The 26,544-nt window shown below is 30.9% G+C and overlaps 1 protein-coding gene across 3 annotated transcripts; it reads right to left on the bottom strand.

The window, feature by feature from the left end:
* Window positions 1-403: 403 nt before the first annotated feature.
* Window positions 404-24,777, bottom strand: LOC112684241 (UDP-glucuronosyltransferase 2B1-like). Of its 3 annotated transcripts, none has more exons than XM_025555644.1 (6): window positions 24,626-24,777; window positions 19,175-20,020; window positions 12,583-12,808; window positions 4,966-5,203; window positions 3,341-3,646; window positions 404-556 (listed from the first exon to the last, which is right to left on the bottom strand). In XM_025555644.1, exons 2-5 carry the CDS (start codon window positions 20,018-20,020, stop codon window positions 3,385-3,387), a joined length of 1,572 nt encoding a protein of 523 aa, XP_025411429.1. In that variant the 5' UTR covers window positions 24,626-24,777; the 3' UTR covers window positions 404-556; window positions 3,341-3,384. The 3 variants fall into 3 exon arrangements, with proteins under 3 accessions (XP_025411429.1, XP_025411431.1, XP_025411430.1); XM_025555646.1 differs by having other exon boundaries at window positions 4,984-5,203; window positions 24,626-24,775; XM_025555645.1 differs by lacking the exon at window positions 24,626-24,777 and adding an exon at window positions 21,250-21,328.
* Window positions 24,778-26,544: the final 1,767 nt, after the last annotated feature.

The raw sequence follows: 26,544 nt of genomic DNA, 5'->3' as shown, positions 1-26,544 counted from the left end.
GGGAAGATACTCGAGTTGTCTATATTGTAGGGGTGTGTATCTGTATTGTTACAAGTTGGTGGCGTGTATTGGGATAGCAAAAGTGGTGGTAGAGCGGGTACGACGTTGAAAGAAACGTAGGACCGACGGCAAAGCCTTCAATGAGGTTCAAAGTTCAAGTCACGGACAAATTTTCTGTCGGCTAGCATTGAAAGACTGAGCTCGTGAAGAACTGGTGAGTAGTCATGCATCGGGTGAGGAATAATCAACGCATTACTGTCATAAGTTAAAAAGTGCCTTTGGACACGCTCAATGGTAGCAGAGTCAGATTCAGGGTTAGTCTGGTCTTGGTATGTTATTTACTTACATAACTAGATAATTTTTTTTTGCTTTTTCATTGTTGATAATAAATACTAAGTTCAAATATTTTTATTTTAAAACTTATATTGTTATTATTATTAATTTTTAAGTATAAAAATAAAATTAACAAGAATGGCATTTTTCGGCGGTCGAACTTAAACGTCGTCTCTGTTTACTAATACAGCGTACTTGAAAATAATTTGACCAATATGCCCTCCTGTATGAACAAACATATATTATACATTACCTTAAGGTGGAAACATGGAAGAAAAACAAGAGTATGAAAAAATGTTATGTATAAAAGTAATCATTTGTTAGTAGGTAGTAAAAAGTTCTAATTCTGAGCACGTGCATCCTTAAATAACTCTTTTGAGTGTTCTAGCTTCATAGCTAGAACCAGTGGTGGCTCGTGTATATGTGCACAAGTGCACGAGCACTACCTACTCAAAACTCAAAAAAAAAAAATTGAAAACATAAACCATAATAATACAACTAAATACCTGTAGTGTTATTAAGATTATTTTTCAAAATATAAAAATCAGAATATTATGAAAATATTATTTATATAATATATATATAAAAATTATTTTCAAAATAATATAATATTGAGATTGGATTATTCCCAAGGCTAAACGAGTAGGTGATTCTCCGCGATGGAACGGTATCAGTGTGTGTGTTTAGGTGCGTTTACATTAGAGCCCGCATACGAATGAATGGCGCACGAATAATGTGAACAGTCCGATGGCATACGAACGAAAATGTTCAAGGGCGTCACTAGAGTCCAAATTTTGGGGTAGCAAAGTTTATTTTTAGAAAGTTAAAAAATAAATTTTTAAAGGTTTAACTGGCTAATTCTTCTTTGTAAATCTTGGTATACACTGTCTTATTATCCGTATTGGACTTATCACAAAAAATAATTATTATTTTGGATACAATCACAATAATAGTTGGTCTATATTCGTACACGCTTGAATAATAAACTTCGAATATATTTTTAAAATCTATAACTTTTTTTGGGGTACTAAAAATATACCCTTGCTACCCCACGAAAATTTCTGGGGTAGCAAAGATACCCCTCAATACCCCTTAGTGACGCCTATGAAGACGTTCGTTCACGTGCGGTCGTGATCGACTGAAAAGCGGTAAGATCAAACAAACTATTCATTCAATTTCAACGGCATACGGCCCGTATGCGTCGTTTGCGCTGTATTTTATGTTAAATATTTTATTTTGACTCAATTATGGAGTGAACGGACGATGAATATTCACATCTTGTAAATTCATATAAATCAAGACCAATTCTATGGGATCCTGAACATCCCCATTATAAAACGGGAAAGAAAAAAATTGACTTCTGCTTGGAAATAGCCAATGAATCAAAACGAGACTTGAACGAAACGAAGAAAATAATGGAGTGTACTAGGATCTTGTAGAAATTTTTGAATTTTTAAATTAAACACACGTGATTTTGGCAACACGAGTTCACTCGACAACAGTTTGATCGGTACTAAGTATACTAGGTGTATTTGGAGGCGAACCTTGAGTGCACGAACGAACGCACTAATGTAAACGATATAGCGAATTTTCGTGCGGTAGCGTTCGTGCGCCATTCATTCGTATGCGGGCTGTAATGTAAACGCACCTTTAAAGTGGTGCAGTAGTGCAGTGTTTCCTAACTGGTGTTCCGCAGAACCTATGGGTTCCGTGAGTTTGCGCGAAGGGTTCCGTGAGAAATTTGGGAAAATATAAATAATTAGCAATATTTTGATTTGAACATAGAACTCAACATAAAACTGGAATTGACACATTTCCCAAATGCGAGGTGCATACATAGTTTGTAGCTTTTCGGGGTATACAAAGACTAAGAATAAGTTTCAAAATTAACTGAACGCAGCTCTGGACTTACGAATCCAATTTTCAGGAATTACTCCAGATTTGAAAACGGTTACGAAAAAAACTATGGAAAGATTCTTCTCGTTGAATCTATCTTAGAGGTAATGAGAGACAAATACTAAATTTTAAGCTTTGATATGTAAATTTATAATATTGTAATAGTAATAAACAAAATAAAATGTTAAAGCCATCATGTTTTTTTTTTTATTAATGACACTCTTGTGCCGGGAGTGTCCGATAACCCACTCATTTAAGTGTACAAAACATATGTCTGCATTAATATTATAGAAAAAATATTGGGGTTCCGCAGAATGTTCAAGCTTCTGCAAAGGTTCCGCAGGTAAAATAAGTTGGGAAACACTGCAGTAGTGCATACTATTGCTGTGCACATTTGTACAATGTAAAAATTAAAACAAATCGAAACTGCGTGTACGCGTTATAGTGGAATTGATGTGCACGTTCGTTTCTGTGCACATGACCAATTAAATTGTTTCCAGTGAATTATTTTCGATGTCGCCGCGCCGTTACGTGTTGGCATCGGTATTATGATTTATTTTTACTCTTATTTGTTTATTATATTCCGATTATCGTCTGATAATGTTAGTCATTATCTTAAATTTAAAACAACAATTGTGTTTCTGTTTACTATCTACCACCGACGTTAACATATATTATTATTCATGTAACTAACGAACAGCAATTCATTTATATATAGATAATAATATATACGTTATAATAATATACGCTATACCATTGATTATATAATACTATATCTATTCTATAATCAATGGTTATATTTACCTATACTTATGTTAAAATTAATATTTTTTTTTTACCCCCCCTACATATCTTAAAAATTATCTGTGCACCATATTATGTGAACCCCACGAGCCGCCACTGGCTAAAACTTAGATCGAAATCAATGTACGAAAAGAAATTTACGAAACAGTATCGTGGTGTATTAATAGATCGTCGTGATAATATTTACTAATTATGTGCCGACTGTACGTTTGAACAATCATTTATATCCTTAAAACGATTTGATTCATTTAGCATTTAGTACCTCGAAACTATTTATAGAAATATTTAGTGAAAACGTTTTTTTTACCGAAAATGGCATCCTACCGCGGCCGCGGTAACTGATGTGAGACTTTATTTCCCCGGTATTCCGATCGATGTCCTGTAACGGAAGACTCGTACGCTGCACCATAACGCGAGTGCCAAGACCGACAAGGCGACGAATAGCTGGTCTACCATGAAGTGAACGGTCCAAGAAGCGTCCGCTGACGGGGGCGTGACATTAGCTTCAGATCCGTGTCGAATCAGATATTCGATCCAGTAGACGGCGGAATCGGACGGTGACATGGGACGGTCTTTGAACAGGGTCGACACCCGTTTGGCGTTTTCTGAAAAACTGAAGATGAAAAGAATTACACACTTAAGTTTTAGTGATGCAATTTCGGACAGTAATGTTGTGTCGATTCGTTTTTAATTGCAAATTAAATAAAAATCAAAAAGAAAAAATAATTATTTTCATGGATGAAATTAATTAAATAAATTGTTTAAAAATATTTTATGAAATAAGAAATAATTAAAATGTTCTAGTTAAAAAAAAAAAAATGTTAATTTTATTAAAATTAATAACTACCACTCACAGCAAATTATGGTATTACTATGTATGCAGGAAACAATGTGTATTGCAATTACTCATGTAAGTTATGGTCAATTGATGTAATTATTTTCAATATAGATTGTATATTCATGTATAATTTTATCTAGTAAAATATAAATTTATTTCCTATAATATAAATATTTTTTTTTAATTAAGAGTCTTACATTAGTAATTTAAGTATAAAAATAAATTACATGTGGTCAAAAAACCATACAGTGTAAATTAATTGTAATGGCTCCATTTTTGTTTTATTTAAAAGAAAAAAATGTTATCTTAATTTTTTTGATTTTTCTTTAAAAATATGAATTTAAAGTTATTTATATTTTAATACTTGTAAAGTGTTAAGATGTTGGTTAAGCTTAAAATACATTAATAAAAAAAATAAAAACGCAAAACAAAAATAATTTTTTTTTTTTTTAAAAAAAAATTAAAATAATATGATTCTTTTCCAAAAAATCGTAAATAAATTATTATTTAATTTACTGATCCATAAACAGGATCACGATCACGCGACATATAATTGGATGTATGCAGGTGTAGTTTAGCCCCTATTGTCATAGATCATGGATCATTCATGGAACATTAAACGCGAAGCATACATCTGGTTTCACTCGTTTAACACGTCATCTTAATGGATAATAATAATAATAATAATAATAATAAATATATTGCTTTATATTGAAAATTAATTTTGCTATCAAATAAATATGAAAATCATCTTAAGTTACAATATCACATAATATAATGTAATCTAGTTCCAATGTTGGTTTTCAATTAGTTTCAAATTTACCGACCTATTCAATTAAAATTATATCAAATATATTAAAAACAGTTAAATTATTACATATACTCTACTGTGACCTAAATAAATACTAAGTAACACGTGATAGTGATGAAATAATCGAATATTGAGCAATGTGTACATGTCTCGTTTATGGTAATTCATTTTAGAACAAACTGCTCTTGGTCGTCGTTCAGATTGAATGGAAAATTTGAAGAACACAAGTTAAATTATGTCATATTTTAATGGCGTGATAGTTAAGAATGAAAGAAAAACACACTTCATTAATTTACAGTACTTTTGATCCTCGATTAATCGATTAATGGCTTCGTATAGGGTCGCTTCAGTGAATTCGTTGATTTTCAAAGATAACGCCATTCCGAGATCCACGAGATTTTGAATGTTTCGAGGTTGGTCGAAAAACAAAGGTATACCGAGAATTGGAACTCCGCCATCTACAGCCTCGTACACTCCGTTCAACCCACCGTGACTGATGAATACTTTCACGTTTGGGTGTTCTGTAAATGAAACATTTCAAGTAACATTTAAACATTAAATTTGAAAATAATAATATTATTTTGTACAAAAATAATTCTCTACTCGTTTTAATATCTCACTATTTCACGTGAACGTATTTTGTGCAACCCGGGCTAGCTTCGATTTATATTTTTTTTATTCAAAAATCGATTATTCCCCAACGAAAATTTTATTGTCTTGACTCAAACATTGAAGATAATAATATTTTACAAGTCAAATTTTAAATTCAATATTAATTTCAATATAATTAATTTATCTCATAAAAAATGTAAATAAAGAGTTAATTACATAATCATTTTATTTTTATAACATTAATAATATTAGTTAATGTAATATATTACTAGATTATACCTATTACAAAAGTAATTTCCCGACTAAATGATGCATACGAATGGTATAGGTACATAATCGTAAGTGTTAATTTTAAATGGTGCGTATCAAATTTTTCAAATTTGTCCTTTTATAGAAAAATTTGATCATTTAGTTATATTGAAGAAGAACTCAGGATATCGAGACTTAGGATTCGTGTCATTTTTCAATTTTTTTTCGTACAAACCAATGTACGATATATATTACAGAGACTGTTGCTCATAATCATTTTTTCGATGTGCTAGTACTTATCATTTGATTTTTTATAAATAAAGAAAAATTGCACTCAGTGTTTTATTGGTTATTTGGATATTATATATATATATATATATAATATCTAGTATGGACGTATATCGTTTAATTAATTGAGGGGCGAAAATACAAAACGTATTATTTCCAAAAATATCAAAATTGAGTTATATATAATTTCTGATAGTAAAAACCGTGCGGAATCGAATTCGTGGTCAGATTTGGCCAAAAACGTACTATTTCCAGTATAAAATTTCATAATTTCTGCATTAACGCACTATTTCCATTGCTAAAATTTTGTAATAAAGAACTATTTCCAAATTACATCAAAACGTATTATTTCCGTTAAAATGTAGCTATACTAAATCAATTATTTGCAAAACGTACTATTTCCAAGTGTAAAAGATGTTGTTGAAATTTCAATTTTAATTGTTTTTCTTTAATTATTTAATGGTGATATAATATGGGTCTCTGTTATTTTATTTTATTTACTAGTTGGTGCAACTGATAAAATTCAGTATAACTTTTGGCGCTAAATGTTAATCACAAAGTTTTAGCTCCAAAAGTTTCTATAATGACTATTGACTATCATGGTATTATGATAATACACTTAACCTACTTAAGCGAGACAAGAGTACATACAAGGTAAAGTTCATTGTTTTAATTACCAATACTTTTATGTAAAATATTAATGTTTTATTTGCAACAATTTAATTAAAATGTTCAACTCAAGAACCATTAAAATGGTCAGATGTGGTGAAAGTAAAAACACAGAAAAAATTAATTATAATGAATTTATTCAAAAAATGTCAAGGTGGTTAGAGGTATGAAAAAATGAATTTATTGGATTACAACTTTACTTTATACAAGACTTTTAATTATTTGTTAAATAATTAAATTGTAGATAAATACTATATGCCTTTTTATTATTATGATACCTAATAATTTGTAGCAATACATATTTCAAGAAATAAAATAAAATAATTTTATAATATTTAAATTATTTTTTTTAATTGATTTCATAGTAGATGCATAGGTAGATATTATGTAGAATAAATTGAAAAATAGATAAATTCATATTAAATGTATGTTGGGTATTACTCCAAATACTTTAATTTGAATAATAAAAATAGTTGATTTTGTATTTAAGTGTTGTATTTTATATTTTATTTATATTATTATTAGACTATAAACTGTTCAATTTACTATGGCTGGTCCAATTTATCAAATAATTAAGATTATGCTATCAAATTTAACTTGAAATTAAATGAATTTTATATTTTATTATTAGGGTGGAAAATTAAAATCACATAAATTATTGTTTTTGGTAAACCTTAATACTCAATAAATCTTAAAGTATTATAATAATTCTAATACAATTAATTTTTTTTTTTTATAGTACCTAGGTACATTAAATATTAAATTAATATAAATTTAAAAAAATATATTTTGTGTTATTATAATAACTAAATCGAAAAGAAAAACGTTAATTTTAGTACATTATAAATAGAAATAGAAAGAAAAAATATAATAATACTAATTTAAATGTCTTTAATGTCATTTATTTAAAATTTCATATTTTTATTATAATTTATAACCATGTACCTAGGTAATTTATTTAGAGACAAGAAATTTCAATTTTTTTAAAATTGTATTTAATATTTAATTTTTAACTGTATTTTCATAAAAATATCAAATACTCCAGAATTAATACTAAAAATGTATTTAGGAAATTGTTGATTTGAACTATTCTGTTCCAATCCTAAACATTGTAAACATAGATGTTGAAATAATTACAGATCAGCTCATAAATATTGAAGAAAATATACTAAATAATACAATATTGATTAAAATCTCTGATAAAACAAATACATCATGCATAAATACAGAACTATTACAAAATAATGATAAAATTACCACTAAAGATGTTGAGACTGATTTTAGATCATTAAATTTATATACAGAAAGAATATTAACTAATCAAATATTAATTGAACCAAATACATCAACAGTTGATGCTAATTTGATTTTAGAAGATAGATTTCCTTCCTTTGATGGAATCAGTATCAAATATACCAATAAATAATGATCCAAAATATATTGATCTAGTAACTGAAACTGTGATGTTGTGAAATACTGAATACCACATATAAGAGGTAATTTAATACCAGTTTGTCTTGATGCATTTTCTTCTGTGACATCAATAACTAGAAAATGATTTAATATAGTAAGTAAAACATTCAAACAAAATCATTCTAGTCCTACTGAAAAAAAAAGTGGTTGTTCGGGCCGAAACGACGATCGAAGGACCAGTCACGGTAGTGACATTAATGTTTGGAAATGAAAAAAAAATAATTTTTAATTACCCATAGTGGCACAATAAATATATAATAAAAAGAATGATATAATTTTGATTTGCCTGGTTGGCACAACAAATATAATAATTTATACTAAAACTATCAACAAAAAATAAATAAATAATAATATATATAAAAACTCACAATTTTGTGGAGCACCGCTGGCCAGCTACTGCCTGAGCTAAATAAAATAATAATAATAATCCAAAAAAAAAATAAAGAATATAAGACAATATTTAAATATTGGCTATTAGAGCCGATTAACAATAAATAATAGTAATAAATTTATAATCAAAAGAGATGGCTATTGGCTATTTAAGCCTTACAGCAATAATTAAGTTTACAAAAGAGAGCCGCAATGGCATGAGAATAAAAATAACAATTTAACAAGTATTAGCCGCAATGGCGTAATATAGAGATATTTTAGTAATTAATAGCCGCAATGGCGTAAAACAATATATTATAATTGCACAATTAATAAATACAAATTTAAGTAGTTCGCACAATGCGAGACTAAAAGGAAAAACTATAAAAAATCACAACAAATATTAGTATCAAAAAATAAGTATATAAACGAAACAAAATTGTATTTGTGCAAAAACGACGATGATTAAAATACAAAAAAAAAAACAGTTGCCTCAATGGCTGACGACGAACGAACGAGAAAAACGTGGACGAACGAATGTGCCGGCAGTGATATCACGACCGACACATAACAAAAAAAATACAAAAATAACGTGATTACAATAATTATCAAACGAAGAAAACGAAAACAAAGATACGGATGCACGGTAAATGGTGCATCGCGTAACATATACATCATTTTCATATAATAATAATAATAATAATTAAGTGTGCGCGGCCTTATCGCGTACAGCGCAAACAGTGGTATTCGTGTTGATCTTATTCAAGATGTAATAACAAATTTAATAAAAGAACATATTAAAAACGCTCAAATGCAGAAAAAGTCATCATACACGTGAGGATACTGGCCGGAACTATTTACTACCTGCATATTCTATTAAGCATATGTGGGAAAGAAAATTGGTTTAAGAAAAGAAAATTAGAAAAAAAAAACAAACCGCTTCTTTAAGTAAATATCAGTAAATACTTACTACAAAGTTTAACATAAGTTTTGGACATACTCGTCAAGGCACCTGCAATTATTGGATGGAATAAAAAATTAAAATTCAAACTGAGGGAGATAATAACAAAAAAAAGTGAGTTAATGTTAAAATTAACTTTACATAAGAGAAAAGCTAAGCGTTTTTTTTGAACTATTAAAAAAATAAACTCCTGGAAAAATCTCTTGTTCATTTGATATGATGCAAACCCAACCTTTACCAAAGTTGTTTGTGACTGATGTATTTTAGAGTCGCCAAGTCTGGCCTTATAATTTGACATTTGTTATATCTAATTCAGATCAAAAACCAAAAAACTGCATTTTGTACTCATGGAATGAAACTGAAAATGGGTGTGGTTTCCCCTCAATTACGTCATGTTGCATCTTGTGTACAAAATGTTTAAGTGAATCCAAATGTATTTTTAAGTTTTAACGAAACATACTATAAATATCGGTTCCTTTACTTCTGATAATACTAGTTAGTACCTACTTACTAGTTTTAGATATCGGTAGAAGTATTTTAAAGTTTACTATTTAAATCAACGTGATGGAATTTACAACAATGTTTAGCCCGATTGACAAACAATTAATAATGTCAAACAATTTAAATTAAAATTTAAGAATGAATCAAAAAACAAGTGGTAACAAAACATGGTTAGAACAACGGTGTGAACACGCAAGACGCAACATAACATAATTAATTCAACCATTTATGTACATAGGTACACATAGTAAATATTACATACCATAAAGTACATAATATCGTAGATATATAAAATAAATTACCACAGTTTGTATAATGTATCTTAACGGTTTTGTCATAAATTGTATAATGTTAAATTTTTCCTTGCCACAGTTTACACATCGAATTTTAGAAAAAGGTAAATTTTGCCGCAATTTACATACAGCCACGGGGTATGTACTATATCATTATTGATTTAGGTATATTTGATACGTACGTATTATTCATTAAATACATAATCTGAATGTTCATAACCGTTTGAATCCTTGCGTACTTTGTTTACTTCACGGAATGTATGTTATAGGAGTTTCTACCTTAACTTATATTTTAATAATAAATGTTTATTTCAATTTTAGTTGATTTTTCTATCTGTTTCAAAGCTGACGTTGAAATATTATTATAAATTATATTCTTTTTTTGTATATTTATTTGATTTTTTTTTATACCATAAGGTATTATTGTTTGTGTGTAAATGAGGCGTGGTAATTAAGAAACCCAAAACAGCTAATAAAATAATCACGTACTGGATATTGTACTTCAATATGGATAAATGGCGTTTCCGTTAAAAAGAATGACACAAAATTGGTATACATTATAATCTCTTATAATCTTATAAATATTATAGCATAATATTGTTTCTATATATTTTTTTCTTTTTTTCTTGCATTAGTAACAACATTACAGCTATAAAATCAATCATTATTATCATAAACATAAGATTAAATTATAAATCCAGCACTGATAATACATTTAATGAAAGCATTATTGATAAAGGGTGAACGAGATGGATACCTGGATGGAGGTAATCCAGGGCTGTAAAAAATGGTGATCATCTAATCAGTCAATCATCAATCAGATAATTCTTGTCCTCAGTTCGGGAAAATCCCATGTATAATTTTCCATGCGAAAAGCACTATGAATGAAGATCTACGAAATCTCTGAACAAAAATGACATAAAGGCTTAACGACTTTTGATCTTGAAATAATTAATTTTTTATTTCCGGCCATTTCGGTTTGTATGTGAAAGTAATGAATAAATCTGGACGGCCAAACTTAAGTCATGACATCCTGATTTTTTTTTCATACATGTAACGTGAGGAGCCAGTAAAAGAGGAGGGATACTATTTTGTTTGCTTCAAACGATGTTATTTGAAACTGAGTATTATACCTCCTAGAATTATCAAAGAAATGTTTTGATAGAAGTTGAGAATTATCAATTACATTTTTAATTAGGTCCGAAGTATCCTCAAATTGGTATAAATCAAATCTACTGTCAACCCAGCAAAATCCATGGGTTTCATTTTTCATTTTTTTGCATGACACTTTGGGCATAATATAGTCATTTATAAATTGGTCCTATTTCAAACGCTGGAATATTTAAATAATCAATCTATAATCAGTAATTAAACGCTTATTTTAGGCTCAAAACTTTACGTTGCTTCTGTGCAAGTCTTTGAGAACGTTTTTATGTGTTATATTAATACAATATTATAATTGTTTCTTTTATATTTTAATATAAATATTATATAATTAATCTTTGAAAAAATTGGAATTTGATGGGAAACCAGATGAAATTAATTTCTATTTTTGAAATGTTCTTTTAATTGCAAATACACGGAATAAAAAAAAGTGTTTCTATGAATTATGTTTAGGTATACCACCATGCTTATGAAGAATTAAACTCATTGTATAAATTATAAAAAAGTAGCAGTTTTCATTTATAGATATAATTGTAATTTTCTTTCACAAATTATATGTTTTCCACATGAGTTACAAAATATTATTTTTTCATTAGAACTTCCGTGTTTTTTTTTTTTTTTTTTGCGTAGGAAATTCACTTACATATTTTAGAACTAAAGAAGTACTCATTTTTTACATTTTATACTTTGGAAATATGTCCGTGTCAATTTCCAACAAGGTTGTAACAACAGTTTACTAAATTTTAAATTCATAATCTTTTGGTTTTTATTATAAAATTAAATGTATCATTATATCTATAACGACGGTAAGTATAAGACTACAATCAGTAAACTATCCCTCAATTTTAATTTCTAATCCATACATGTTGCATATAATACGTATTATTACGTAGAGATTTGTCAATACTGCAGCGTTTATCGACCAACATTTTTTTGGTAACAGTGCATGCATTGAAGTATGCAATAAATATGAATTTACAATGAAATATGCAAAAATATGCAAAATAAAAATTTAGTGGTAAATTCCATTCAGTATAAATCGTCATGATTATTAACTGAAGTTAAAAAACGCAAAAAGGAAAAAATTATGTAAAACATATAAATCCGGGATCTACCTATAAGCTATCATCACTAACATAATACGAGTATTATACGTGACCGTCGAGTCTATGGAAAATTTTGAACGCTTTGAACTAAGTCGTGGTCTCGATTTCAAACCACCGAAGGGTTTGATCATCTGAATACACAGTTCGCCGAAGCGTCTTTGAACGCTATTTTGATTAACATTAAAAACAGTGTAAAACATTCTAGTTTGACTTACGTAATATTGCACGTTGCGGTAACCATTTGTATAGCACCACGTTGTCCGGCTTGTCGGGCATGTGATCGTTTTCGTACTTCCAAATGATCGTCTGGGGCAGTTGTCTGAATACGGATTTTAGCTTGTCTAATATGTCCTCAGGCAGTGAGTTCAACGCCACCAAAGATCCGAAAGAAAACACGATTACTCCGAATTCATCACTGTCGTCCAGCACTTGTGCTAAATCCTTCAATCAAAATAATAATCGTTCGATTAGCCAATGAGAAATAAAAACGCTGACTATCGGTGTATATTATCGGTGTATTATGATATCACTATCCTCTTCTCCCACTCTTTTGTATGAAACATTATATACCCATTTTTTTTTTTTTTTTGTAATTACTCAGAAAATGTTAAGTTTCATCAATACATATTTTCACAGTAATTTATTTTTATTTTTTTTTTAATCGAACTGTCGTTGGTATTTGTATTTTATGAATATAAAATATTTTTGTTCGAATAAAACTCGTTTTACAAAATAATTTAAAATATAATATATATATATATTTATATATTATATAAATTAATTTTTACCATCATATAATTTGACTAAATTGTTAATCTATAAAAATAAAATTAACCATTGACGTTATTCGTGAAAAAAATAAAATGCTCAATCAAAATGTATGATATTGATAAAAAAAAAATGTTAAAATATAATAATTTCTATGCTTGTACAGATGTAAGTTGTAATATATTTTATACTAAATCCGAGAAACCTACGTGGTGTTGTTCATTTTTCCTCATACGTTTAAAAATACATTCGAGACCACTGTAGTACGACGAGTCATGTACACAATTGTACATATTACAATTCACGTACAAATTTTTCATAATACCGCATTTAAACCGGATAAGTAATTAACTCTATTTTTATACAATGCATTATTATAATAAGTAATTTAATTCGATGTTTGACTTTAACTACGTTTGTATTGATTATATGAACTGGCTCTATCAGGGAATTATAGAAATCGGATTTTACGATGGATGTGGAAGTCCTATTGGCCATTAATAATATCAGTCACGTACTTGAAATAATTAAACAGTAAACATTAATCAATTTATTCCAAATATTTTGCTTTTTAGTTTTATTTTTTAATATTTATGATTTTTACGACAATATATGCATATTACTTATTATATAACTTATTGTAACGAGCATCTTTTGATAAATACATTTTTTATCATATTTTTCAACGTAAACTTTTCGTTTAGATAACTCGTGGCAATTAATTGACTTGCAACTTATACAGGTGACTAAGCATTACAACTCCAGTTGTAATTTTCATCATAAACTTACGCCTTAGCGTTCGATCCGTTATTCGTATTCGATTGTAATATCGGTTGTCTTGTTTTCAACCTAAATAAAGTGATGGTTCGTTCCGCTAAAATTTCGCGTCGTCCGCCCATGCCGTCCAAAAGGAAATTATCCAACAGTTCAGTTACTACTCTTCACGATAACTTCAACGGAATAGCTGAGTATTTGACGAAAATTAACGGCAGTTTACATACTTTTCGTTCTCATTCTGTATGTCCTTTTAGAATTGTTATCAAAAACCTCCAACATTCCAGTATAGGTAATGCAGTATCTATACCTACCTTTGCCACACTGTCAGAATTGCACAGTGACTTATGAGGCAAGTCCATAATGTACTCGTATAATAAAATAACCATCCTCATCCAATATTTTTCGTCATTCTTGAATATAATGATAAAAATAACCAAATCTACAGCATAACTTAATTAATAAATACGAAAGTAATAATATAAAAATCAAATACAACCACATACGGTCCACCGCAATGTTTTAATCTGCAATTGTATGGTTATTATGTAATTACTGTCATTCGCTGCGTCAAATATAGCGAAACTCATGAGTCTGATAGTAGTACCAAGGATCGCTTCAGTCCAGCTAAATGCGTCCACTACTCCAAGGATAATACGCGACCAACTTCAGATGTTGCCGGTTCTACTAATCCATTTTAAATCGTCACAAATGTAGGTTTTCACACTCCCACAACAATACCTCTTAGTCCAAAAATGTAATTTCCAAGTCCTTTCCAACGACCCTTCTCAATAAATCCCGTCATATGCCTCTGTTACTTCTAGTCCCAAACCAAACATTAATTCACAAAGTTCAAATTTAAATTTAGCTCTTTTAATATTCCTTTCTGATTTAATCTCCATTCTAAACTAATATTTTCTACCATATTGATAAATAAATAATTAAGGCATAACATTCCCCAATTATTTTTGTTATTATGTATACTAGTTGCATTTGATATTGTTATTATCTGCTATTATTTAAATTTTTATTACTATACTATCATTATGTTTAATTTACTTTACCTTTTGCTCATCATATTTAAATATAAACAGTGCAAATTTAAAATTTTGACTCTCCAAATATCATATTTATTACTAAAAATTCTAAAAAAAAAACTCTGTGACCTACACATTCATAAATGTACTTGTATAATTTTATTTTTTTTTTACACAGTTTGCACATTTAATGATTAACCTAATATGAATCCTTAGTGCGTAAAATTGAAAATTTCAACCATCCCTCATATTATACCGATCCTGTCAGGCACCCTTAAACTTTTTTTTTTAAATAAAAATTTCAAGTATGGCGTTTTCAAAATGCTGTTATGTGCATACATATTATAATGTCACGGGCATACATTCTATCACATAATGTTACAGATATATATATATATATAAATACTATATCGATTGCATTACAATACCACAATGATTCCATTATAACGGGAATATGTAAATGTAGAATCAAAACCACACTCGTGGATAAATTAAATTATTTAATTAGTTCACATGATCATTATACGGGAAATTAAGATAATAAATAAATAATCGAAATAACAGTGACCACACTGTATACACATCCTGTATCTTTGCGTCAGTAATTATGTACCAGACGAGAGATCTCACACACACGCAGAATCAATAAGGAATTATCATATTTTATTATTATTTTCATATACACACACATACTTGGGATTTACACACACACTTGCATATATCTGATATAAAAGGGGGTCCCGAACAGGCCCTAATTTAGATGTGTTTTAATCTTGTTAATGCACGCACCTTCACGCCAGTTTGTTTAATAAATTAATTATTTGGACTTAGAATAATTTTACAAATTGAATAAATTGGACTTAGAAATATATCAATAAAGTTAATATTTTAAAGTCTTGAGTTATTAATTTCAACATTATTATTACTCTACATTGATTACGAAGCTGAATAGTTGAGTGTACTCATCTCTCGTTGCACTATCCGGTACCCATATATCGGCACGCAACATAAATTGGCGCAGTCGGTAGTTCTTCTTTTTGAAAAATATTTCTAACGAAATTCAATTCATGAAGGCTTATGGTCATGTAGTTACTTTACGGTCATGTGAAATTCGTTTAGAAACCAGTGATGTCCGGCAGGAATGTCGATCGGTATATTTTTAAAAATACAAGCAGGGGTGGATCTAGGGGGGGTTCAGGGGGTCAGCTAACCTACAGTAAATATTTGTTGACAAAATTGGTCTCTTGGAAATTTTTTCTCTTTTTAGATCTTGATTTGGACTCTTGGACAGTTGGCCCATCGGAGTTACTTGAAAAATGAACGCCATGTATATTCAAAATTTAAAATTTTTCAATTCATAATGTATATTTTAAATTATATCGTTTTAGTAGAAAATTAAGTAAATCATATTTTATTCCGTACGTTTATTGCGCTGATAAAATTAGATTATATTTATTAATCGTAAATAAGTTATTATCGGTGGTATCACTAATTCTAAATTGTAATATAAATATACTTATAAACTTTTATGAGCATATTGTGTTTTTTTTTTACAAGGTATTAATTTCTAATTTAGTTTTATCCTTAATAAATGTCCTCTTGAAATGGCTTGACTCGCGGTTCCCCGACTCTGGATCCGTCTCTGAATACAGGGGTTAGGTGAAATAAAATAATCGGGTTATTGAAATAGGTGAATGTTATTCTTAAACATTTTAAGTTAATATACCTCTTTATTCAAAAGGTGTATTCCGAATAAAGGACAGATAGATCAATCTATAGTTAAAATGTTATATATTACGTTAGTACGTGTATAATGCTAACATATGTGGGTATGCATTTTATGTTTCAAGTTCCAACTATTTATATTTTTAGATCATAAAATAACGAATACCGTTTAATGGAAATTTGTTAAACATTTGGTTATTGATTTAACAATTTTTGGTAATTTTTAACCCTTGAAATTGAACGCGTTTTATGAACTTTTAAATGTTGCAGATTTTCGTGACCATGGTCAACGAATTTTGTCTTTAAAATGTTTATAAGAATTGCACTTTGATACGTGTTTTAAATGGTTTTACATGAAAAAAATTCGCGCAGTAACGGTAGGATATATCGGGATAATGCGTCCGGCTTACTTCGAGTTCTCAGCGACAGGCACGTAACTAAGGGAGAACTAGGGTGTACCTGGCCCACCTTAATATGTGTCCGTCCTTAGGCCGGTCCACCTAAAGTATTCAAAGGGGCCCATTCTTATACGATGGCTTTTAATTTTACCAAATTTTTAATATTGCCTAAATATAACGCAAATAAAACCAAATACTTCGGGATTTAATTATAACCTAATATAAATAATGTAACTTGTAACTAAATTTAAACGATCGATTATATCATATCCTGTTTATGACGTTTTAATTAATAATATAGTAAACTAAAATTTAACTACGTGTAATATTAAATTAAATACTGTTATATTTGTGTATATTTATCTAACAATTGTTGTCTATATTTTTTTCATTATTAAAGTTTTAGCTTAAATCTACTAATTTATACATTTTGTTGTATTTAATTTATATTTGTATCTAAAGTTAACATGTATATCTACGTAATTATTTGACAGTAAAAAACGATGGCACGTTAACATAGTTTAATCAGATTAATTATAATTATTAACGCAAATGTTTGTTGTAAAAAATATATGAAATTATTCATCAAGTTAGTTTGTATGTTTAAATAATTTTTAAATAACTAACATGAAGTTAAAAGTTAAAAGCTATTTATAGCTAAATATCGCTAATATACTACAATGTCACGTTGTTCTTATCTTATCTAGACAGTGACTACTGTATATTTGTATGTCTATTTTTAAAATACTTTGTCGAATGTCAAAATAAAGTTACTTAGATTTGGCAAAAATAATTTCCCCTGCCTCCCGTGAAAGCATGAAGTTATATAAAACGGGATGTTTTTCTATTTCTTCCATCTACTTGAAATTAATTTTTTGTTCGTTCGTTTTTTCTACAAATGTTCCTACAAAAACAGAAAAAGCTCCGTCGGGCAACAAAATATCGAAGTAACGCGCAACTCTAACGTAGACTATAGTCTATTCCAAATAAGTCTGGAAAAATGTACGACAAAAATGCGTCCGGTTTCGCGCAGGTATGTCACGTGATTTGCCGATGGCGAGCGCTGTTTTCGACGATTCGGTTGTATACAGGCTGACTGTAGTTTCTAAACCATCACCACTTCGCTTGCCTACGACCTATTGACAACGTACTTCGCGTATACACTCCATATACCCGGAGGCGAGTTCCGGCCGTCGACCGATCACGACGCATATCGAATCCGAGCCATTCACAGCGGACCTGCATGCGCGATTTTATCCAGACTTATTTGGAATAGACTATGGTCAGTGGCGTATATAGGGGGGGTTTGGGAGTTCAAACCCCCCTCCCCCGAAATTTATGGTTAGTACGACCCACGTGTGCATTTCTTAAATCTATGTATTAATTAAAACCAAATTGTCTAGTATGGGAAAAAAATGCTCTCTCCTAATTTTTAAGCAAATTATACGCCCAATTCTTACCTACGCTTGCTCGGTATGGGGTAATTGTGCATCCTCGCACATCAAAAAAATGCAAATTGTCCAAAACAAAGTCCTCAGAATAGTTGCAAATGTTCCGTGGTTTGTCAGAAATCCAAATCTGCTATTGATATTTTGAATAAACTATCCGTTGATTTTTTTCCAAATATATGGTGCTTAATGTCAATATTAGTAACTTTACCAGTCTCAACAGCGTCATCAGAAAGATCGTTTTCGATATTGAAAAGATTGAAGTCGTGCTTGAGAAATAGTACAAGCGAAAATCGACTAACAGGATTATCTCATGTCAATTCATCGAAGTATTTCACTAAACACTGAAGAAGTGGTAAATAATTTTGCAAATCTACCTCGAAAATTAGACTTTGTAATTTATGTTATATTTATTTATATGACCTGTAATTTATGTATTCTAATTTTCATAGTTATTAAAAATAAGTTAATTTATAACCTTCATTTAGTATATATTTTTTCATAACCCCCTCCCGAAATTAATTCCTATATACATCATAGTCTATGGTTAGTGATTTATGTCAGTAATTAGTTTCTGTTCAATAGCTCCACGTGTAGAATTCTGCGTTTTCGTCGAAACGTCGAACGTGCCGACGAACCGGACCTAGCACTACTTACTCGGGGTATCGGTCCTGCGGGCCGCAGGTGAATGCCACCGATATCGACGACGTTGGGCCCCGCCGACCGGGCCGGTTCGATCGAGTGGTGCGTGTTGATCAGCACCACGGCGCCTGTTGACGCGGACGGTGACAGGACGGCGGTGTCGTGAACCCAGGAGCCGGCGTCGTGGTACCGCCGCACCAGCTGGGTGTGCACGTAAACGAGCGCGTTGGCCAGCCGGTCCCGGAACGTGACGGGCGTCGGGCGGTCGGCGAGCAACGCGCCCAGGTACGACGGGCTGTCCGGTGACCCGGTGGCCGCGGGCATCCAGCTGACCGGCGGGCACGGCACCACGTACACGGCGGGCACGCGCAGCGCCCGGGGCAGCGCGGCGCCGCACTCCGAGTGCAGCGACTCCACGACGACCGCGTCGAATCGGCCCGCGCGGCCACCGCCGACCAGATACCGCCGCGTGCCCGGCATCTCGAACAACAGCCGGCACATGCGCCGCGTCAGGTCGGTGACGGACCGCACGAGGAACGCGTTCGACCGGAACAGTGACATCAGCTGCGCGTAGTCCAGGTCCCGGGCCGTCCGGTGCGCGTGCTCCGGCACCCCGGCCGCCATGTCCACGTGCGTGTAGTTCGGATGGCCGGCTAGACGCCCGGTGGCCGGGTGCACGGTCGCGCACACCACCACGTGGCCCGCGTCCACCAGGCTCTCCAGCACGGCCGACATCACGTTCCAGTGGCTGTGCCCGACGCTCGGCTCGTACGCCAGGATCCGGTACGCCCGGCAACCGCCGCACCAACAACCGATCCACAGCGCCGCCATCATCGCCGTTGCCGCCGCGCGCCCCAGCATCTGTGAACAACACGATGCCGTTACGACGTGCCACCAGCGACTGCAATTCGTTCGACGTTTATTTTATAAGGTATAGTAGTTCACCGAAATCGGCGGAAATGAACGTCGAGCTCCGGATCCAAAGGGAGATAATATTTTCCGAAAAATCGACCTAAACCTTTTCTCCGCCCAGGACTGGAGAAACGTTCAAATGCATCTCGAAATCGGTCGTAGACAATCGAACACTTTTGTCTGTACATTTAAACGACGTTCGAACGAGGAATGAGAATACGTGCGGCATACCTACCGCGTTCAAGATTGCGAAAAGTTTTCTTGGACTCCTACGAACGTTTAATACCGATTGATGAACGGACAAACGCGAAAACCGAGTAAGATTCGGAGTGGTCCGGGTGAAAGTCCAAGTAGGGTAGGGTTCCGATATTTCTATGTCATGATACTATTATTAACTCACGAATTCCTTTGACTACTAGCCGCACTGATCGTGCACCTCCATGTAAATGTTAGAACTTGTAGTACTATTTCCGAATAACAATAGAAAAGCTACTGCCGAATCGGGAAATATTGGCTCGTCCCTTACACGTATATACATTTAAACCGAATTAACGATGTTAGCTTCACATTTTTAAAACATATTTTTAAAAATAATAGAAGTAGAGTACATTCAATACCAGTAATTGTAAATAGAGTTCAAAGGAAAATCAAAAAAGAGATAAGAACCCATTTTTCTTACTATATTTTGTTTTTTAAAAATTAAATTAATCAATAATTATTTTTATTTATATTTAACGAATTATTTTGAAAATGAACAGTTTTTTTTTTGTATTAATTCGTCATAACCCATGGCTTAAGACAATGTCTAACGTATAATATATTATAATTGCCATGTTTAATTGAAATTAAAATGAAAATATATAATCAAATTCTAAGTACTCAAAATGTTCTTGCCGTTAGTGAATATTTATTTTTAATTTGATTACAAATAATATTAAGAAGTATATAGTTATTAAAATGTTTTATTAAATATAAGGTTTTGGTGTATCCGTACTGGGTAATTTGTTGTAGTATTATGGTTTTATCATATTGATTAAACAAAAATATAATGAGAATCAGAGAATTGTGTTTAATATTTTCTAATTTAATTAATTTTAACGAATGATATAAATATATTTTTTTATATACTGTATTATAAAATACTTATATTGGACTTCAACCTAACTGATTATAGTTACCTATGAATATTGACTGTTTTTATGTTACGAATTCACAATTTTCATTTTTTAGACTAGAAAATGTAATTTAAAATAATTTTTACGACAACAATAATTAAAATTTAAACTGGTCGCAAAAAACGAAATGCACATTTATAGGAACCATACATGTGTTTTTGTAAAAAATCATTATTGAGTTTTTTTGTATTTGAAAAAAGTTAATTTAAAATTTTACTTTTATTTGATTGATTATATAATTTACAGAAACGCCAACCTTTTGTAAAAATGTATAGCGCCTACATGGACGCAACAACTGAACGTCTCTGTAATCGTTTGCATCCAACTTGATGAAAACAAGTTCTAAACAATAAAAATGATTAACAATTGTTGTGTTTATAATTAAAAACCTATTTTATCAAATTGAATGCAAACAATTACAGTAATATCTAGTAGCTGCGCTCGGGCATTATCAATATTTACAATAGTTTGGCGCAACTGTGTATCATAAAATCATTGCGTGAATGGAGAATAACTTTACCATCTGTTTGAACTGCATAAAATAAGATAACATTTTATAATATTTTATACGCTGACCTTTTTTTTCGAGTTCATTTATTAAATATTATGATTATTATTTCTATTGAATTTTAACGTACAGTATACTTAAAATCTGCATCCGTCATGCAGTGTTACCTATTCAAAGTTCCTGTACGTTTGTTTTCCGCTATTGTCCAGCCGGAAGAACTAAAATGACAAATTTAAAGAGTACGAAATTCAGTTTATTAATACTATGGTCTCTTGGCCTTCAGCTATTTGATTTCTGAAATCATGGAGCATATTTATATACAATTCTGATTCATATTGTTTATAATTAATAACCTTATTATTAATGGTAAATGGTTCTTTCCACGATGGATTTCCACATTTTTTTTAGCGGTAGATAAGGTCTGTGCACAGTGAATATATTTTGGTGTGTGTGTTGGTCATGATTGTCCACTCATCAAACTGACCCACGGAAGGGTAGTTAAAATAAGGTACGTGAAAGCGATATAGTTAAAATAAAAAAAAACATAGCACATTAAATGACACTCGACAGAGTTATAATAAAATAAAAAATAGTTCGACGGAACAAAAGTATAAAAGTCGCACGAGTGGGTATAAAAAGTAAAAGTACAGGATAGAAGTACAGGAGACAAAAAACGATCGGGCGTCAGACCCGGTCGACGGATCGGTGACGAGAGCGATCGCCGTAACCGTCGACGTTTGAATAGACAGAGTTTACATACTTTATAACATAAAGGAATCATATATAAAATAATTCAACACTATAATAATAATTATAAAATATACAAAATTAGGTGACGGTTGGTTATATGTGATGATGGGACTAGGCACTGTATCCCCACAATGGTTTAGATAGTAAAATTCCATAGTAAAAATACACGAAACACTTTTTTTAACGATTGGTCCGATAGTGGGAAAGAATTAGTTTCTTAAATAATTTGCGCACCCTAAAAAAAAAAAAATCTGAAATGGCGTTCCTGTTCAGTTATCCAACCAGTACCGGTTTCTATTGTACCGGGGATGCGCGACAACATGCGGTAACATGAATGCGTCTGAGTCAAATCTATTTTAAAATTACATAGATAGCTTTGACCTTTTATACGATTTACATAAAACAGTACGCGCGTAGTTTGTGCTTTGAAAGCGTTTCAGGCAGTTTTTTTGATATTTATTCCAAATTTTATTAACTCATTGTATTTTTGTAGTTTTTTTTAATACGAATGAGAATTAGTTCGAGTATACATTCTGCTTGACGAAATCAATGTGTGTTCGATGATTATTGTTGGTGCTAATATAATAAAACTATTATGATAAATATTATTTAATGTTACGTTATGTTTATTCTACCGATGCACTTTTAGAGCAAGATCGCACGAGCGTCTTGTTGACGGATGTTACGACGTCAATAGTTAAAATTATTTGTAATTATAGCTAACAGTCACATATAAGACATCCTTTAGTTTGACAGACCGTTCACTGTTGACGACGAATATGTTATAACGTCCGTTATAAATTGCCTAACCAGCGTTATAGAATAATATTAGATTCAATAGACAAATACAGACGAACGTTTAATCAACGTCCGTCATTTTACATATAGTAGATATTTTTCACTCGTAGAAGGAGATAGTGTACATTTAAAAAAAAAAAAAAACATTTTCCAATACAAATATGGAAGCTAAACAATTAAAAACTGAAATTGAAAACGACCAGTATTGTGGGACACATCCGATGAATTTTATAAAGATCAAAATAAAAAAAAAAAAATAAAGCTTGTTCAAACATAACGTCTGTTGTGTATAAAGATTTTTTAAATCATAGGTTCTTAACCTTTTTTTGGTTATAGACTCTTTTCAAGTATAAACTATAACCATGGACCCCCTCAAAAAAAACTAAATTTTTAATTAAAATTATTTTTTACAGTAGAACCCTTCTAATCCGTCACCTTCGTGACTGAGGGTTGTGGTCGGAACGCGAAAAAGGTTGGATCATCAGAATATAAAGAAACATTTGAAGATAAAATGTTACCAAATTATTTAATTTATTTATTTAATCATTTTAAATATTATTTTTAATTACATACATATATTAAATTAAATAAATAATTAAATAATAAAATAAATAAAAAATAGATAAATAGGAAACGGACAATTAATTTCATAAATATATCTAGTCATTTACTATAAATTGGAAAATCCATATTCATATCGATAATACTATGGTCGGATCAACCGCAGTGGCGGACTAGCCGTGGCGGATGAGAGGGGTTCTACTGTAATAATAATAATATAAGGCTTAGTAAATACTTAATTTTGTTAGGTCACATTTAGGATACATCCTACATACGAATAATTTTTTGGTGATTATTTAAGTTTCAGTGTGATAGTTGCTGTTGTTTTGATTGTATTATCGGTTTAAATCCGGGACATTTTTTTTCTTAACCAACGATTTTGATTCATCAAATAATTTGAAACAAATTTATCTTGAGGTAATTTTAAAAATCTCCGTATAATAATCGTTCACACGTATTAGCGGTCGCACTCATCATTTTATTTTGCATTGTTTTTTTTTGCTCATAACTTTCAAAGCAGCATTAGCGAAAATCGCAACCGTCTCGTCATCCACGTTGATGGACATTGACGTTGTCCCTAGCTGTGTGTGACTGGAAATACAACGTTCGTTAAAATAACGTGCGTTCGAAGTCCGTCAATAAAACGCTCATGCGACCTTATTCTTATTAGATTGAAAAAATACCGCCGGAAGAAAGTAATCGTTTCAAGAAAAATAAGATCGATGTTTACGTTTTACACGTGGATTTATTCTGAACACTTACCTTGAATTCGTCAATAGTGAACACAAACGACCAGTGAAGAATCCGGCGAGGGCAGTGCGTAGTGGGCAGTGGGTAGTTTCTCAAGCGTTGGTCAACGCATACGTATCGTTTAATGTGTAAACTATGATATAAATCACCGATTAACTAAGTATTTTATTCGGCTGTGGTTTGGCAAACGCTATCAGTTGAAAACCAACAAAGAGGTCATGATAATAATTTTTTAGACAACCTCGTAGTATAGATAACATTTCATATGCCTAACGTACGCGCATATATCTGTTTGTTAATACGCCGAAATGTATTAGTATTATTTTCCTTAATCGTAATAAATGAGTTATTACCAAAATATAAATCTGATCGGCGCTGCTATTTATCCATCGGGGTTTAAAAACCGCGATGAATTTTAACGGCTCGAAATTTGATTGTTAAGTTGTAAAACATTTTACTTATTGAAAACATGTTGGGCCCAGAAAATCATGTCACATATTATAGTAACCTTAAACAGTTTGTAGTAAATATATGTCTTATACTTCTTCGTAAAATATGAACTATGGAATATTTTTATTGGTATATTTTTTTTTTTTTTTTTATTATTACCAATGAAAGCAATCAATCATACATGTTATATGCGTCATAAGTTGCATAAACAAAATAGATGATTTGAGTATTTTTTTTCTTTTTCTTTTGATATATTATGTATATTAATTTAATTTAACGCATTTTATTTTAATTTTCTCGCAATGAATAAAAATTAAACAAAACAAGTGCAAAAGTATAAAATTTTTAAATATGTTATATAGAACATATAAAACATAGTGTTTCGTACTTAGAAAATGAATAAAATATATAATTCAACGGGTGAAGTTCAATTTGTTGTTTTATAACTGAAATCATTCTCCGGTCTGTTTTATAGTCATGATGTATAATATAGTATTAAAATAAAACTGTACGCAACATTGACAACTGATCGATTACGTGTTGGTAATTTATTGATTATTTTGTAAATACAATAAAACTTAGATGCGCGTACGATTCAGGTGGTTTATAATGATGAATATTCATCGATTGTCACTCATATGCGTTGTAGTATATGTGTTTTTTTTTTTTTTTTTTGGGAGAGGGGGTATTCCATGCATATTAGTTTTAAATTAAATATACAGTCGAGTCACGATAACTCGAAGTTGAAGGGGGATAAAAATTCACTTCAAGATATGTATTATTCGAGATATCTAACTAATTTATTGGGGAAGAATTTTCTAGAGGAATAAAACACAATTCGAGTTGTCAAGTTTTTCGCGTTATCGAGGTTCGACTGTATTTTTATTTTATTTTTTATTTGAAATGCGGTGGCTCACGTTTTAGGAAATCCAGGACGCCATAGCGCGGGTCTTTAATATCGAGTTTTCATTGGCCCATTTCAAATGTTGCGCGTTTTTCTAATATTCACATTAACTATTATCAATAAACTCATTTTTTATCATCAATATATTATATTTATATGAATTTCAGAATATATTTTTAATTTACCTATATACCATTAAATTTGAATTCTTATAGTATCTATACTCATATATATATATATATATAACACTATAACGAAAATGTTTGTCAATGTTAAAGGGATGCTGTATAATGTACAGAATACTATATACTGTCTATATAGTATTCTGTATTACCAGTATTACATTATAACTAGGCTTAGGGACTTCTAGCATTTGCATACTTTTTTTAATTATTGTTAAATATAGCAGAGTGCGAAATAAATTCGTTTCTCGATGCCATGATATGAGATCTAAAATTTGAATGTGCATATTTTTGGATATTTGATACATTTTGCAGGATAGTGCATATTTTAAAATTTTTATGCTTATTTTGCATATTTTGACGATTTTTTTAAATTTAAAATTAAAAACTATAGA

Source organism: Sipha flava, unplaced genomic scaffold, assembly GCF_003268045.1.
Source record: "Sipha flava isolate LNK unplaced genomic scaffold, YSA_version1 247_pilon_pilon, whole genome shotgun sequence".
Taxonomy (NCBI): domain Eukaryota; kingdom Metazoa; phylum Arthropoda; class Insecta; order Hemiptera; family Aphididae; genus Sipha; species Sipha flava.
This window is presented reverse-complemented; position numbering and strand designations above follow the sequence as displayed.

Excerpts from the sequence above, each read along its gene's own strand:
- LOC112684241 (XM_025555644.1), bottom strand. The coding sequence starts at position 20,020 with ATGCTGGGGCGCGCGGCGGCAACGGCGATGATGGCGGCGCTGTGGATC. Across the intron at positions 12,809-19,174 it reads CCGCAGGACCGATACCCCGA|GATTTAGCACAAGTGCTGGA; the intron begins GTAAGTAGTGCT and ends TTTTGATTGAAG. Across the intron at positions 3,647-4,965 it reads AAGTACTGTAAATTAATGAA|TTTTTCAGAAAACGCCAAAC; the intron begins GTGTGTTTTTCT and ends TTTCATCTTCAG.